The 17,626-nt window shown below is 40.7% G+C and overlaps 1 protein-coding gene across 1 annotated transcript; it reads right to left on the bottom strand.

Moving 5' to 3' along the window:
* Nucleotides 1-9,653: 9,653 nt before the first annotated feature.
* Nucleotides 9,654-10,643, bottom strand: LOC310691026 (olfactory receptor 6B1-like; the record flags this gene model as incomplete). Its single annotated transcript, XM_083470616.1, has 1 exon — nucleotides 9,654-10,643. One exon carries the CDS (start codon nucleotides 10,641-10,643, stop codon nucleotides 9,654-9,656), a length of 990 nt encoding a protein of 329 aa, XP_083326742.1.
* Between the last annotated feature and the right edge of the window lie 6,983 nt (nucleotides 10,644-17,626).

A 17,626-nucleotide genomic window follows, 5' to 3' on the forward strand; every position in this document is an offset into this window, starting at 1 on the left:
CTTTTACAATATATGTGTGCATTATCTAAGAGAAATAAATCATTTTTCTTTCAAACGATTGATTTTATTTCATTCAGATTGAAAAAGTTAACTGAAGTATTAATAAACAAAAACTCATACGGATAATGAGTTAACTATAAAACACTGTGCAACTTTATTCGAAAAGTAAATCACAGCTATTTCAATAGGACTTACTTTCTAGTAAGTATACACAGTGTTGTGAATTGGGGGGGGAGGGGGGGAGGCTATATGCCTGAGTACCTTCAAATTCCTGGACCCAACAAAGATTCAATAGCTGATATTGGTAATGGCCCCTAAGTATGGTTTGTTAAGGTAACAAAGTGGGTATACCCTCTCCCTCGATTCTCTGGTAGTTAGAAAGACAAAACACCAGAGTTGAGATGTGAGAGCTAGAAGCTAGAAATTAGAAATTAGAAGCAGCCTGGGCAGCTGAGAGATGGAGTCATGTCTGATTTCTGCTGAAATCCAAAGCTGTTGCTATGGGAAAAGCAAGAACTTCTTGGGGTGCTAATGCTGGGAGCCCCTCTATCATAGGCTCAGGTTATATATATGTATATATCATATCCTATATCATATACCATATCATATACCATATAGCATAAAAACACCAGTCTTCACTGTTCCTTGTTACAAAAGGAAGCACTGATCCTGGGTAAGTTCCTGCAACCCCTGGAATCTCATACTGCTCAGAGATAGGGGTAGTGTGTAACAATAGGATTGTAACACGGTTGCTGTAATCAGATGGCTATTTTTCCGTCTATATTGTATTGAGGACACATTGAAGGGTGCATCTAACTGAACAACAGCGGATAAAGGTAAGTGGGTTTCCTTATCCAAAAGCATGGCAAGGGAAAGTGGGATGAAATATCTACTATCAACTGTGCAGTGGGAAGGATTCCAGGAGAGGGGATGTCAAATGAAGACTGCCTCAGGGCCTGTTCCACCTGCCCCCACCCCTGTTCTACCCTGGATTCTGTATCAGCTGTGCTGTTAGAAGGCTTCCATGGGAGAATGAAAGGTCTGGTAGGAGGGGGTAGTATCTGGAAAAAGCCCTAGCTTTCTCATATTCCATTTCTGTAGGAAGGATCCTAATAACTTTTAAATGTGTTAATATTGTTTGCTGCTTGGTTTGCTTTAAAAATGCAGTTTTAGGTTCCCTGGTTCACTGGCTTGGAAGTATCTGTATCCTGAACAGCAGGTCATATATTAAATTGCAACAAAGTAATAATGGATAATATAATAATTTATTTGCAAGGGGGTCAAGCAAAGTGAATGGGAAGGAAGCAATCTGCAATTATGTCATAGGCAAGTGTTGTATGGCTCTTGATGGGGGGAAATGGAATTGGAGGGGAGTGAATATGAAAGCGAATATTATTTATTGTGAAGAAAATTCTACCTGGCATTTTATCTATAATAATCAGGAGGCAATATCTGGTACATCAGGCAAAGAAGCAAAAACATACAAGTTCAGTATTAACCATCACATTTTTATAGACACACAATCTGAGCACTTTCCATCCTTCCCACTGAAAACTTTGCCACGAAAGGTACAGTATTAGAAGGGCTCAGGATTTAGTGCCTGGGGGCAAGAAGCCATGAAAGAGTGGTGCTTTCCTGCTACAATCTTGACTTCAAGAGTGAGTGTATGTATGTATGTATGTATGTAAATGCAGGATTGCAGCTCCTTTACTTCTGGTGAAATACGGTAGTTCACATGTTGGTTACTTCATATGTAGTATCCTGCACTAACCACAACAGTGGTGTACTTGACGGTGTATAGGATGTGGTTCATTGCATTACTGTCAGTGGCGCCACAGCCTGGCCACTTCCACATTGTTGAAACAATCAACAATAACATCCGTACACTTCTCTTACTTTTGGAGATGACGGAGGCACAGGCAAATAAACTACTAATCTGTCTACCACAGGACATGAGAAGGCCTGAACAATGGGGCTGTTTCTGTCACTTCTTATTAATTAGCATTCAAAATGGTAGATTATCTGTTGTCTGTTGTGCGTTTGATTTTGTTCTACATGTGTAGCTCACACCCATGTGAAAGATGTTGCTACTGACAATTTAAAATGTTTGTGCTTATTCCCAAAGGATGCAACAAAAATCCTTACCAAAAGAATGCTAGGGATGAGGATGAGGAATTCTCTCTAATACAGCACATTTGGGGGGTGGGGACTACAATTAAACCGAATGCTGTCAGCTATAATATATACAACCCAGATGCAGTCTACTGCACTTAGATTCTTCAAATTCTTCTCATAGGTACAAGTTTGCTGAAGACTTTTCTAAAAATGTCTTTAAACTCTCTGTTCCTCAGGCTGTAGATGAAGGGATTGAACATGGGAGTCAGGATAGTGTAGAAAACAGAGAAGACTTTGTACAGATCCTTCAGTGTGTCAGTCTTTGGTAATATGTAGACTATGATAATGGTACCATAGAAAATGGTGACCACAATAATATTATAAATATTTTGCGTCTCTATGTTGGGTCAAAATAATGATAATAATATAGAAAACAGATAGACCGATAAAAATGGCCATGTTGTTGAACATAATCAAAATGTATGTGAGCAGAAGTGGGGAACATAAACAGAAATTGGCAACATCACTCTGAACACATTTCCTGCTGTTGCAGTACATTTATTTCTAGCTTTTATGCCTGATGATGTCAGAAGGTCAACACTCTATATAATCTTCATTCGATTTTAGTGAAAAGGCAACTTAGCAATGCCCTCTATATTATTTCTTTATTTGCTCTTGTTATACCAGTGAAATTGGCTTAATTCCTACAACCTTAACACACACAAAGAAACACGCACACAGGGAGTGTGGAGAGACAGATTTATCTGTCACTGTTTCCTATTGTTAGGGCTGTTGTGCCATATGAAGAAGTTTACAAAATGAGGACAGACCACAAATTAGTCAATGGTTGCTAAAAAAAAATTTAAAAAAGAAAGTGTCTATGAGGAAATGCATATGGAGACAGAGACAGAGATTTGTCAAATGTGAACATACCTGGTAGCATTTGCTTATGTAAATACATGCATGTAAGGCAGTGGAGATAAACCTTTTTTCGCAAGAGCTCTGCATCAAATCCGAAATGCACACTACAAATATAGTTCCTAGTGCTTGGCAGAAAGTTTTGACCGTTGGAGCTGCAACATAAGATTTGTACAATTCTGATGTATTTACAAACTCTGACTCCTGAAAAATGAAATGAAAGTTTGACAGATTAAACTTCTTGGTATCATCTCTGACCATTGGTATCTTTGCAAGACTTTACCTTCCATTGTTTCCACAAATCAGTGGGAGTTCATTCAGGTATGCTGTGTAGGGATTTCAGACCAAGTGGCATATTATACAGTAGAAATATGCTATAATATGTAAACAACAAAGTAAGGCTTAGATAAACATCAGGAAACATCAGCTGCTGCCACCACAAGTTTTATGAGACTAGATCAAGCACAAAACCAAATAAAAAAGGAGAGAAAACTTTTATGCATTACAGAACACAGCCTTGAACACCTAAAACAGAATACATCAAGGGAACACTAATATCACATTGCTTCAGACTACTGAACAGTCCAGTCCAGTCTAATTGTCAGTAGCTCTTGAGCACCTCAGGTGGGTTGGGGTGGGGGCTGTCTCTGCTCTGTCACTTGAATAGTTTCACCTGTAGACTGAATCTTGGAAGGTCTACAATCCTGAGTTATCTCCAATGATCCAATGATACAGGGGTGCCAACTTAATTAAAATCTTTGGGGGGGGAGGTAAGCCCCACCCAGCATAATCAATCACATAATGCAGTGCATGCACACCATTTGAACAACAACACCCATCAACACTGGGGGCCCCAGCCCTCTTAAATATTCTCTTGGGGGGCAAAGACCCCCTTTGTACCTAGGAGTTGGCTCCCATGCGATGATAGTTCTACTCAGAGTTGACACATTGAAAATAATAGCCATGACTATGGTTAAGCAATTTAGGTACTTAATTAAAATGGTTATACTCTGAGTAAAACTAAGTTGAACACAACCATTTGTCCCTTGCCTTATAATGAACGAGTACCCATATTTTGCAATGTTTAACCAGTCCCATAAAGGATCTCCTAGCCCCTGTGCTATAAAATAGCAGAATATTTGCAGCAGCTACCGAGAGAGGTCAACACTCCATCAAATAGTAGAATTGGAAGGGACCCTGAATGTCATCTAGTTCAACCCCTTGCAATGCAGGAATCTCAACTAAAGCATCCATGATACATGGTCATCTAATCTCTGCTTAAAAACCTCCAATGAAGGAGAGTCTACCACCTTCCGAGGGAATCCGCTCCACTATCAAACAGCTTTTGTAATATCCCTAGAAATCTCCCTCTCTTTCAACCTCTCACACACAAACCTTTGTACCTTCAGGGATGTGCTCCCCATCAGTGCTTTGACCTCTTCTTTCAAAGTATCAGGACAGCTGGATATAGATCCGTTGGTACTTTTCCATTTCTTTCCTCAAACAAAATGTGTGACTACAATAAAGGTCTGCACACAGCATTCCAACCTACTTTCTCTGACTACATCTTGCAGTTCTTTATTTTTACTCTGTGAAGATGTAAATTTTCTGGGCAGTTCTGCCAAAGGGAGTTCTAAGTCAAGTCTCTGGTGAAAGTTCCTTTCAGAAAATAAAAGGACAAAAGGGACCTTTCAATGGAATGTATTAATTTCTCACACTTCCCTCCCTCCCTCCATTCTATAAGCATCATTGGGAAGGGAAAAAAAATATGTCCAATTATGTGTGACACATGAGGCACTGCATCTACCAGGGAGATTGCAGGCCTACTGCAGGCCTGGCAGAGTTGGACGGGGGAAAACAACTTGAAGAAAGAGACAATGCATGTGCTTTTGTAAACGAGGAAAATCTTTAATAAAAATTATTTGTGGAAGATGCCTGTGACCTCCCTAGATTGCATCTTTCCTGCAAGGTGCATAAGTGTACCCTTGATAGCAACTTTGTGGATGCTTTCACTCTTCTAAGGTTCCAGCTTCGGGGGGGGGGGGTCATGGTGTTACGAGACAAGGGCAAGTTCTCTTGGCGACATAGCCTCAAGAAGCATGTCAGGAGATCCTCTGATAACTGGGTGCGGGGTTCCAGAGCGTTTTCCAGGTGGCCTACTCCAAACGAGACTACTGGCACCTCAACAACCACATGGGTGTTTTTCTCAAGGCTCAGGTACTGGCTGGGGGTGCTGTAGCTATTGCCTTTGATGAGGCATTTTGCCAGCAGGCACAGCACAATCAGAATTCATAATGGGACCTCCATAATAACAAGCTCTGACTTGTTCAATCCAAAATATACCATCTGTCTCCATCCATGGTTTCCTTCCCCTTCTCCAACATCATAACTCCCCCATTGGGTTGTTTCACTCCTCCAGGAAACATTGTGGAGGTCCTCTCGATTTCATTATCTATTGCTTTACCATTCCATTCTCTAATGGAAATCCTCAGTCAGTATTTTTCCCCAGATACTCTGTAACTTCTCCAGCCTCAGCTTGTCCAGTACATTTTTATTCACCATTTTTTGCATCTCTGCAGTCAGTGGTTTCAGTATTTTCACCATACTGAGTGCTTTCTTTGAGATCCACACAGTCCTTGCTTATCAAAAGTACTTTCCTAGCATTCTTCTCCCACAGCAGCACGGCCATGTAGTTTCACATTACAATCAGCAGATTCACCAGTGAGGTGGAGGATCAAAAATAAAGTGAAATAAAATCAAAACAACTCAGAGCTCCTCTTGGCTGTTTAGAAACTTTCGTAGGTACGTATATTTAAATAATGCTTTTTGTTCTATTTTCTTTTCAGCCCTCTAGTGTCATCTCCTCTTAAGTCCAGCAGTCAGGACTTATTTCAGATGAGCCGTTTAACCAGCAGACAGAAAACTTCGGTCATAATTTATAGCAGTTTCAGAAGCAGTTGAAGAAAGGGAGGTTTAGTCAATCTTTGCCCAAGGACTGACCCTCCTAGGGCTATTAAGTGGGGTTTGGACAAGATTGCAGTTCTTCCTCTTCCCAGTCACTCACTCAAGCAGCTTCCTTAAAGGTTTCTCAGTCCCAAAGTGAGAGAGAAGCCCTTCCACAGCACTGTAAGTTAATCCCTGTTATCTCTGTTCCTCAGAGATAATATGATAGCTAATGGTTATCATTAATCACCACCTAATTATGTTTGTCAATGGAGTCTCAAGAGGAGATGTCTAATGAGCCATGATTCCTCCCCAGAAATCTGGCCTGATTTCCACCCAACACTGGTGTCTGTCTAAATTATTTCTGCTGCACTCACAAGCCACAAAATGCACCTTTCAGACTCTGAAAATCCAACACTGGTTATATCTAAATCCTAAAGAGAAATCTAGTGTGACATCTCTGGAGAAGTTGCTCTGCAAGGGAGTGCGGAATGGAGCTGGGAGTCTATCTGTTGTATGAGTTCTTTGATGCCCTTCCATGGAATCACACACTCCCCCCCCCCCCCCCGGAAGAGCTGTACCCTCCTTTGGACAACAACAATCACAATAGTGATGTATGTGTTTCCTGAAACAGCCCATAATTTTGTAGCTCTGAATTTCCTTCACTGAGCCATCACTTGGACTGGCAGGTCCAAAGGTCTCCTACAACTCTCTCATTCCATGATCCCTGCATCTCAGAGTATCTCTCTCTTTTTTATCCAACACTAATTACATTACATGTAAATCTTAATGGGAAAACTAGTGTGCCATCTATTATCTACTGGCGAGAGCCAGGTTAAGAGCGGTAGACTCATAATCTGGTGAACCGGGTTTGTGTCTCCGCTCCTCCACATGCAGCTGCTGGGTGACCTTGGGCTAGTCACACTTCTTTGAAGTCTCTCAGCCCCACTCACCTCACAGAGTGTTTGTTGTGGGGGAGGAAGGGAAAGGAGAATGTTAGCTGCTTTGAGACTCCTTTGGGTAGTGATAAAGCAGGATATCAAATCCAAACTCTTCTTCTTCTTCTTCTTGAGAAGGCACTCTGCTAGGGATGGGGAATGAAGCTGGGTGGGTGAGTTTATCTATTGTATGAGTTCTCAGATATCAGGTTGACACCTGAAATTCCTCTGAGGCTAAGGGTGCACACATTAAGGCTCCAACCCCATGAATTCCCCTCACCCCCCCCATTTGCTGCAAGTCTAAGGTTGTGCCAAATAGCAGCATCTCCTCTGTTGGGTGCTTTATCTCAAACATAGGAGCCAACTCCAAGGGGCTGAGGGGCCTTCACCCCCCCCCAATAAAATATATGAGGGGCAGCCCCTCCCAAATTGATGGCCATTGCCATTCAAATGGTGAGCATGACTGTATCATGTGATTGATTATGCAGAGTAGGGCTTACCTGCCTCCCCCAATTTTTTTCATCAAGTTGGCATTCCTGATCTAAAATAATAAAAAATGTTTTGAACAGAAGACCCTGAAGAGTGTGATTATATGCTGCAATAATTTAGGCAAATGAATTTTCATGCCAATCTTCCCATAGAGATGGGCGAATAAATTGTGGTGGTGTCACAGGACTGCATTTGCCAGCTATGTCCTCATTGGCTCCACCCCAGTCTTCACTCATTGAGGCAAAAGATCTGAAAGAGAGTATTCACTGCAACTGGGAACCCTGTAAAGTCAGTGCCCTTTGCTGTAACAGAGGATTCTTTTCCTTCTATCTTTTAAAATATTGTATTGATCTGTGAACAAAAGAATTGCAAACACAACAACAAGTAAGAAGATAAAGAATAAGAAATTTAAACCATAAAGCATCAGAGCCTGGAACGACAAAAGTACAAAGATGTATTGCGCTTCCAAATAGATAATCAAGTATTAATTCATACAAGGATCCCTTTTACAAATAATAAAGGTTTATAAAAAATAAAAATATACTTCACCTGTTAGTTCCATCATTATTAATAATAAATATTTTATGTAGTCTTAAAAGAGCCAGACATTTGCATACAATGATGGCACTGAGTGACCATGTTCCTCATTATTTTTACAAGAAATGAAATCAAGACACAAAATAGGGCTGGGGAGTCCTTCAAGCCCTGCCTTTTAGATATTTTAGTTTGCGTGTTCAGACCCAGAAACCTCCCCACTAAATAAATTTACACTTTACTCAAATGTTGGTTTTGGTTTTTGGCAGAATTTAGGCCACAACTTTATTGATTACAGAAAGTGGCTGGTTGCATAGACTCTGGTTCGACTAGCTCCCTGCCATCCAGGTATCGCTGACCCAGAGTTCCAGCATAGGTCAGGCAAGAGGGAACATCTGGAGAAGAGGAAAGCTGGGAATGGGCTAACTCTGCCACCCAAATGTCCCCCTGGACTCAGGCACGGGCACAACCCCCTCTCAGGGTTTGACCAAACCATCAAGTCCTTGGATTCCTTTAACGGAATGTCCTTCACATAGGGATGGCGAGAGTGTTCTCCCATCCCTATCACCTGAACCAGGGCCTAGCCGCAACCTTACAAGTTGTGATGATTTGCTACGCGGCAGGCGAAACCCAAATGGCAACAGCCGATCAGCCAAGTGGGGGAAATTCCTACCATGCCCCTGTCCCAACAACAGACAACACACAACGGCATAGCAAGGTCAAGCACAAAGCCCTAAAAGTAGGGAGAGGTGGGCAGGTGTTCTGAATGCACGCACCAAAAGAGGAAGCTCTGGGTCACGTGCATGGGTATATAAAGGTCCCTCAATCCATTTGGACTGCACCCATTGGCCAGATTGCACCCAGCTATGAGGGACCTACCAATCGGATGTTGTGGCTGAGCAATCATACCCACCCACAACACAGGGTGTCGGTTTTCAAGGTCCCACTGCAATACATGCCCACTTTAAGGGAGGACCCGATTTCTGAGCTATCTTTTCAAGAATGGCCATTTGACAAATTCTTGAGTACCAGCAATAAATAATATATGGATTTGTAAACAAACAAATAAATGGTGGCATGCTGGATCAGATTTATGAATGAGCACATGCAAAACTGACACAGGATGAAAACAGACTGATACATCTCTAGTTAGGGCACCCTTTAATGGCGCATCCCCCCCCCCCAATGGAACAATATGATGGGTCATTGTAAGATAATTCAATGCCAGTTCATGGCAGGGTGGGGAGATATAATCTGCAGCCCCAGACAGTCAAAAGTTGTGGGACCTGTCTGGCATGAGGAATTCAACAGTTGTCAGAAGATGACACGTGTTAATGGTGCCTTGCCATTGTTTGGTATGAAGGCTTCCAGAATCACAACAAAATCTAAACCTTGCATTTCAGGCGGAGCCTTAAACCCAAGGAGGTTAAATTTCTATCACAGTTGTTGGATTAACCCCATTTCTCCTTCCTATGGTTCATTTTATTTAGTTCTATAGTCCCAACAGACTACAAAGGGTGGAATACTAGGTTTTGGAAATCTCTCCACTCTTCTGAGTGACATTATACATGTATATGCTCTGCATCTTTTAAAAAAGCAATCAGTGTTGTTAGTTTCACTAATTTCACTGGTGGATTTTTGAAAATGCAAGTTGCAAATCACTTACTCCAAAGTGCTTCTATTGTTTTCAGTTTGTCTCCTCAGTTACAGAAGCATTTAGTTTTGCTGCATTTGGTTGCCTTCCATTGTTCTCTCAGACACAAATTTGCTGAAGGCTTTTGTGAGGGCTTGCTTGAAGTCTCTGTTCCTCAGGCTGTAGATGAAGGGATTGAACATGGGAGTCAGGATGGTGTAGCAAAGAGAAAAGATTTTGTTCAGATCCCTCAGTGTGTCGGTGTTTGGTAACATGTACACTATGATAAGGGTACCATAGAAAATGGTGACCACAATAAGATGAGAGGAGCAGGTAGAAAAAGCTTTCTTCCTGCCACTGTTTGAAGGGATTTTCAAAATGGTGTTGATAATGCAAGCATAGGAGGTCAAGGTCAGTATCAATGGTGGCATGATGCCTGCGAATCCCACCACTGTCATCAACATTTCTGCCTGCTTGGTTTCACCACAGGAGAGCATTAACAATGGTGTATAATCACAAAAGAAATGGTCGATTTCATTGGGGCCACAAAAATTCAGATGTGATGCACAGAATGCCGTAATTGCAGTAAGTACAGCCCCAATAATCCAAGGAGCAACTGATAACTGAACACATAGTCTTCTGTTCATGAGGGTTACATAATGTAATGGTTTACATATGGCTACATACCTGTCATATGACATCACAGATAAGAGGTAACACTCAGTGCAAGCAAAACAGCCGAAGAAATAGAACTGGAGGAAACACCCACTAAAAGAAATCCCATAATAGTCACTCAACAAGCTAGCCAAAAGTTTTGGAAGGGTTGTTGAGGTGTAGCAGATCTCTAAAATAGACAGGTTCCCCAGGAAGAAGTACATGGGCTTGTGAAGATGATGATCAGCGAGGACTGCTGTGGCTATAAGAATGTTTCCAGCAACTGTTACCATGTAGATTGATAAAAATATAACAAAGAGTGGAGTCTGCAGTTCAGGAATCGTCTTGAATCCTAGGAGGATAAATTCTGTGACCACTGTTTCATTATCCGTTTCCTTTTTTGTCACAAATTGTTCCATTCTGAGACTAAATAAGTGCTGGAACAGAAAGCACAGATATAAACATTTTGTGAGTGCCATCTGCTTAACTCCATGAATAGAATATATCTATCTATCTATCACCCAACACCCTCTAGATAAGTCACATGGTGTATAACTTCTTAGTGATGTAGCTATGAAAACTAATCAAATTATTATAAATATTCTATCTCTGTAGCTTGGATTAGTAATTCCTTTAAAAAAATATGGAGACTAAGATAACGTAAAATGAATGATGATGTTGAACAAAATCAAAGCATATGTCAGAAGAGTTGGGAAACATAAACTGCCACTGGCAGAAAATATATTCTATCACTCAGAATATATTTTGTGTTGCTGAATTCACTTCTTTCTAGCACTTACATCTGATGACGTTAGAAGGCCAACACCCTATATAATCTCCATTTTATTTTAGCCAAAGGACTGTGAAGAGCTCCTGAAAACATCATTTGGGTTGATATTACTAATTCATATCATCTTACTGGAAATAATTCCTCCTCCCCTCCCCCTGTCTATTCCCAGATATAAATGATCTGAATCTAAAATCTTAAGAGCCATAGAGAACCACATATATGTATGAGAGACTGGTTATGTTGATACACAAACATAAGGCCATGAGTAAGTCAGATCCTTAATTACAATGAGCATACTCTGAGCAGAACGCAGTTGGATGCAGCCCTATATCCCTTGCCTCATAGTGGATGAGGACCCACAGAACATATTTATCTAACCATTTCCATAAAATATCTCCTCACCATCACTCCTGCTAGACCCATCATTGTGCTACGAAATCAATACAAAATGTGCAGCAGGTCCTGAGAGAGGTCAACACTCCATCTGATTATGACACACACACACACACCTGAAACTACTCCCATCTTTTGCATTCATTTGCAGAGACCTTTTTACCTTGAAACATGCTCTCCCAATCACTGCCTTGACCTCTGCTTTCAAAATATCAGAATAGCTGGATATAGATTCTATGGTACTTCTCCATTTCCTCAAACAAAATATCTGACTACAATACAGGTTTGTGCACAGCATTCCGGTCTATTTAGTTTGATTACATCATGCAATGTTTTATATTTTCTCTAACACAATGTAAGTTCTCTGGGCAATTCAGCCACAGGGAGTTCCAAGCCGATGCTGATTTCACATAACAAAAGGGCAAAGGGGACCTTTCAGTGGGATGAATTTATGCTCTCCACCTCCCTCCCTCCTCCACTCTGTAGAAGGGAAATAAGCATTATGGTAAACACACATGAAATTCCCCAAAGAGAAAATGTCAATTTGAAAGATTGCAGCATCTGCTGGGAATGCTCGAGATGTGAATTCTTTAACTGAGCAGGTGCTCGGCTTAGTCAGCCTCTTTGATTCTATAACCCACTCCATATCTGAATATCTTTTGTTTATCAAACATTAATAGCATGCAAACCTTAATGAGAAAGATAGTGTACAAACTATTGAGAAGGGATAGCTCAGTCAGTAGAGCCTAAAACTCTTAACCTCAGAGCCGTGGGTTCAAGCCCTACATTGGATGAAAGATTCTTGCTTTGCAGGAAAGTTAAAGAGACGTTGGAGGGAAAATAAGTGGTATTGGTTAAAAGTTTTTCTTTTAGTGTATGTAAGCATAGATTGTTAATTTTTAGAAATATATATTTACAATAGGTGACGAAGTAGAGTTATGAAAAAGGACAGAGGGTAAGGATTTGCTGAAAGGACTTTTTAAATGGGAATACAAAAGGGGAGGTGTGAGGGGGTCAAAGAACTAAGGTGATGAGATAAAGGAGATTGAAGGATGGAATTAACTTTAAATTTTAAACTTCTTATGTTTGTTTTTCTTTTTATCTATATCTAATCATTCTTTTGCTTTTATGTCTTTCTTTATTCCTCTTTAAATTGTTAGTTGTGTGAATTGTGCTTTATAATTTTATGTGTGTTTTTTTTAAAAAAAACCTTAATAAATATTATTAAAAAAGAAATATTCTTGCTTTCCAGGCAGTTAGACATCAAATTACAAAAATGAACACTTCCTCCACAAAAAATTACAGGAAATGTGGCAGAAAAAAAACCCTTAAAATAATATAGCTAACACAAAGGGAGAGATAGAAAGCAGGGCCAGTCCCATCAGCTCTCTTGAGAGACTACCTTCATTGAGCACCTCCTTTCTTGGAATTATTGTAATATCATCTGGCCACCGTACTATCTACTACAGCAATGTGCAGCCCCCAAAAGAACACAGAGTGCCCTGTTCCAACAAGTTTAAATATCAGTTCTTGAACATTCGTTGGAGCAATTCCATACAACAAGGTCAACCACAGGCTGGGATTCAAATCACCTGTCCAGAAGAAGCTGAGTCCAAAAAAAAGTATCTAGGTGAAGCCAAGGTCAAAGCACAATAAAGCTGTCCAAAATTAAGTTTATTTCCTGGCAAACAGAGCTTCTGGCAAACAGGAGATCTGCCAAGACATAGGGAAGATCAGGCCACCAGCTTATGGAGACTAAAATACCTACACTTTTCTAGCAGCTATGACATCTGAATTGAGGGCTTATATAAACTGATTTCTCCGACCATACTCAGTAGTAGCTGCAAGCACCTAATTCTGCTATTGATTCTTTGACTTGCAAGGAGGTCTTCAATTAGAAGTCATGGAGATTCTTTGGGCTTTGGGGCAAGCACTTGTTACAAAGTGGCCACATGAGCCTGAATTTCCAGGCATTTCTGCTCTCTAGGGTTGAGTCAATTCAGCCTTCCACTCTAACTTAGACAGGGAATCTTCTAGCATTGCTGATATGGGATGCCTTAGAAGCATCCTTCCAAGGCAGTAACTGGAATCTAGTGAAGTATGTCTTCAGGTACTTGGGATCTCATTTGCCCCCGGGTTCTCTGGGCTCTGAGAAGCTTGGGGTATTCAGGCAAGCAAACTGGGATCTGATCTTGGCCTGGCATATGGGGGAATAAACTGTCATGGGTTCACAGGACTGTGCATGCCAGCAATGTCCGCAACGAGTCCACCACAATCTCCATGTATTGAGTTGAAAGGGGATTTGACATCTTTCTGCAGGGCCTGCAAGATGGAGCTGTTCCGCCAGGCCTTTGGTCCGGGCCCAGTCTGACCCCCTTCTTTCCATGAAACCCTGTATGTAAGTGGCCCTCTTGGCCCTTTCCATTGGCCCATATGGGACCAGCACAGGTGACTGGGCCTGGCAAATATTTAATAGTCTTACCTTCATGGCTGTGATTCGTGCGTTGGCCACTTAATTTTATTCTGATTTTACTGTGATTTTGAGCTGTATTTTAATCAATTGTTTGATTTTGTGTTATTAATGTATTGTATATTTGGTGTTAGCCACCCTGAGCCAAGCCTTGGCCGGGGAGGGCAGGGTATAAATAATAAAATTTAGTAGTAGTAGTATTCATGCAATCCTCTGAAGAGAACCCTGTGCAGATAGTGCTCTTTGCTGCTCTTAGTGTGTTCACCCAAATGCTTGAAGAATCTCTCTTCAGAATTTCCTGTTCAACATGGGATGGCCAAGGTAGAATCAGCAGGAATGGGGATGTTGACAATGTGCCTGAGGTACATAGTTTCATGCCCCTTCCACACCTTATTCCCTCACACATACTTTGAGGGTCATGACCCTGGCTCATTCATCAGTTAATTACTTGAACTGCTTGTAACAAGATGGAGATGATGATGGCAGAATAATAACAACAACAACAAAAACAATAATAATAATTTATTATTTATACCCCGCCCATCTGGCTGGGTTACCTCAGTCACTCTGGGCAGCTTCCAACAAAATAATAAAATGCAGTAGTCCATCAAACATTAAAAGCTTCTCTAAACAGGGCTGCCTTCAGATATCTTCTAAAAGTCTGGTAGTTGTTGTTCTCTTTGACATCTGGTGGGAGGGCATTCCACAGGGCAGGCACCACTACCAAGAAGGCCCTTTGCCTGGTTCCCTGTAACTTGGCTTCTCACACTGAGGGAGCCGCCAGAAGGCCCTCGGCGCTGGACCTCAGTCTCCGGGTATAATGATGGAAGTGGAGATGCTCCTTCAGGTATATTGGACCAAGGCCGTTTAGGGCTTTAAAGGTCAGCACCAACACTTTGAATTAATTAATCAAACCCTCCAGCTTTTAGTTAAGATTTATTGTTTTAAATGATGGGGACACTGGAAGCTGCCCAAGGATTCCACATGCTAATGGTTTCTAGGCTCTGTAGCCATGCAGGCTTCCAAAACATAACAAAATGTCTGCCTTTCAGTCAGAGCCTGAAACCCCAGGGGGTTAAATTTCTGTGACAGTGGTTGTATTAACCCTCTCCTTCTTCCTACAGTTCATTCTCTTCAGTTTTGCTGTCCCAGCAGTCAACTGAATCAATATCTAATGAAATATATGCAGGGAACCTGATAATTCAAATGCAATACTCGAAGCTGATTTCAGCTATTGCATGCAAAGAGCCATCTGAAAGTGAAACTGTGTCCATCAACATCTCTCTACAAAAGACTGCTAAATATGTGAATATCTCTGCTATGGAGTCGAATGAGCAAATGCAGCCATTCTGCATAGAATTTTATGGGGCACTGAGTGTTTTTTGCATCTGTTTTATAAGGGTACAATGCTACTACTTTTTAAAAATCCCTCCACCCTTCTAAGTGTCATATAGCTCAGCTGGTATGGCTTGAAACTCTCAATCTCAGGTCATGAGTTCAAGCCCCAGGCTGGGCATAAGATTCCTGCATTGCAAGGGATTGGAGTATCTGACTCTTGTGGTCCCTTCCAACTCTATGATTCTATGCTAATATGCGGACATTCTTTTTTTAAAAAAAAATCAATTGCATTTGTTTCTGTAATTATATTGCCACCTTCATTTAAATTACAAGTCACAAATTACATATGCAAAAGTGTTTCTAGAAGCATTTCGTTCTACTGCATTTAGATTCCTTGAATTCTTCTCATAGGTAGAAGTTTGCTGAAGACTTCTCTAACAGTGTCCTTAAACTCTCTGTTCCTCAGGCTGTAGATGAAGGGATTGAACATGGGAATCAGGATGGTATAGAAAACAGCAAAGATTTTATTCAGATCCCTCAGTGCGTCAGTGTTTGGTAACATGTACACCATAGTTAGGGTCCCATAGAAAATGGTGACTACAATAAGATGAGAGGAGCAGGTAGAAAATGCTTTCTTCTTGCCACTGTTTGAAGGGATTTTCAAAATGGTACAGATTATGCAAATGTAGGAAGTAAAGGTCAGGATCAAAGGTGGCATGATGCATGCTGATCCCAAGACGGACATCAGTGCTTCTGCCTGTTGGGTTTCACTACAGGAGAGCATTAACAATGGTGTGTAATCACAAAAGAAATGGTCAATTACGTTGGGGCCACAAAATTTCAGCTGAGATGCAAGGAAGGTTGTAAATGCAGAAAGCACAGCACCGAGTATCCAAGGAGCAAAGGATAGTTGAACACATAACTTACTCTTCATGATAGCCACATAATGCAGTGGTTTACATATTGCTACATATCTGTCATAAGACATCACTGATAAGAGATAACACTCAGTGCAAGCAAAAGAACCAAAGAAATAGAACTGGAGGAAACACTCACTAAAAGAAATCCCATGATAGCCACTCATAAAACTTACCAAGATTCTAGGGAGGATTGTTGAGGTGTAACAGATCTCTAAAACAGACAAATTTCCCAGGAAAAAGTACATAGGTTTGTGAAGATGATTATTGGTTAGGACCATTGCAGTTATAAGGATATTTCCAAACATTGTCACTATGTAGATTGCTAAAAATATAATACGGAGGAGAGCCTGCCATTCAGGAAGTGCCTTGAATCCTAAGAGGATAAATTCTGTCACCACAGTTTTATTTACTATTTCTTCTTTTGCCATGAATTATTCCATCCACCAACTAAATAATTATTGAAACAGAAACCACAATTGCCAATGTTATATGAGTGCCGCCTATTTATAAATATATAATCTTCCTACCTGCAAAATACTTTGTTAAAATGCTTAAGTAGTCCAAAATTTTAATTCACATTCATTTGACTGTAAAGGGTTCTGTTCAGTTTATTTTCAGAAACAGATGAGCTGAATTTTAACATAAAACCTTGACACAGAAAAATACAGAGGGAGGGAGGAAGAAAGAGAAAGAGAGAGAATTGTCAGAATTGTTGTAGTCTATTCTCTGATTGCATGTAGTTGTTTTATCTTTGTGGTTTTTTTAAAATGGGGGAAGAATTAGCATATATGAAAATACATGATAGCATTTGGTTATGTTAAGGCACATGTGTAAGACAGTTGTGGTGAAGCTTTTTGCAAGAGTGTCACAAATCAAGTCAAAGTTCATAGTACAGATGTAGTTCCTAGCAGCTTGGGGAATATTTGACTATCAGCTCCCCAACCTACAATTCCTGCAATCCTGCCATGTTCACACTGAAAACTGAAAACTGAAATGAATATTTGGCAGATTACAGATCTTGGCAACATCTTTGACCATTAATATATAGAAATGTTTACCTTTATTTCAGGGAGGTGAGAACTGAGCCTTCTGACAATATGTCTTTCTTCATTTGCTTCCAGAAGTTTACAACTTTATTGAGGTATACTATCTGGTGGAATATTGAGCTATAGAAAGAAGCTCTACTATGTAAGGTTCAAATAAACCCCAAGAAATATCAGCAACTACCACAAGTTTCATGAGACTAGTTAATGTGCAAAACCAAACAAGCATAAGATGAGAAAGCTTTGACATATTCCAGATCACAGCCTTGGACACCTAAAACACATTACATCACAAGAAAACTAATAACAAGTTGCTTTAGACCACTGATCAGCCCAGTCCATTCTGACTGAGGACTTGAGCTCTTGAGGACCTCAGGAAGACAACCTTTCTCTGCTGTATCACTTGAAATCCTATTACCTGGGGACTGAATATTGGAAAGTCTGCATA

This window comes from Podarcis liolepis (genome assembly GCF_965112155.1).
Source record: "Podarcis liolepis genome assembly, chromosome: 13".
In the NCBI taxonomy this organism is placed as follows: Eukaryota; Metazoa; Chordata; class Lepidosauria; order Squamata; family Lacertidae; genus Podarcis; species Podarcis liolepis.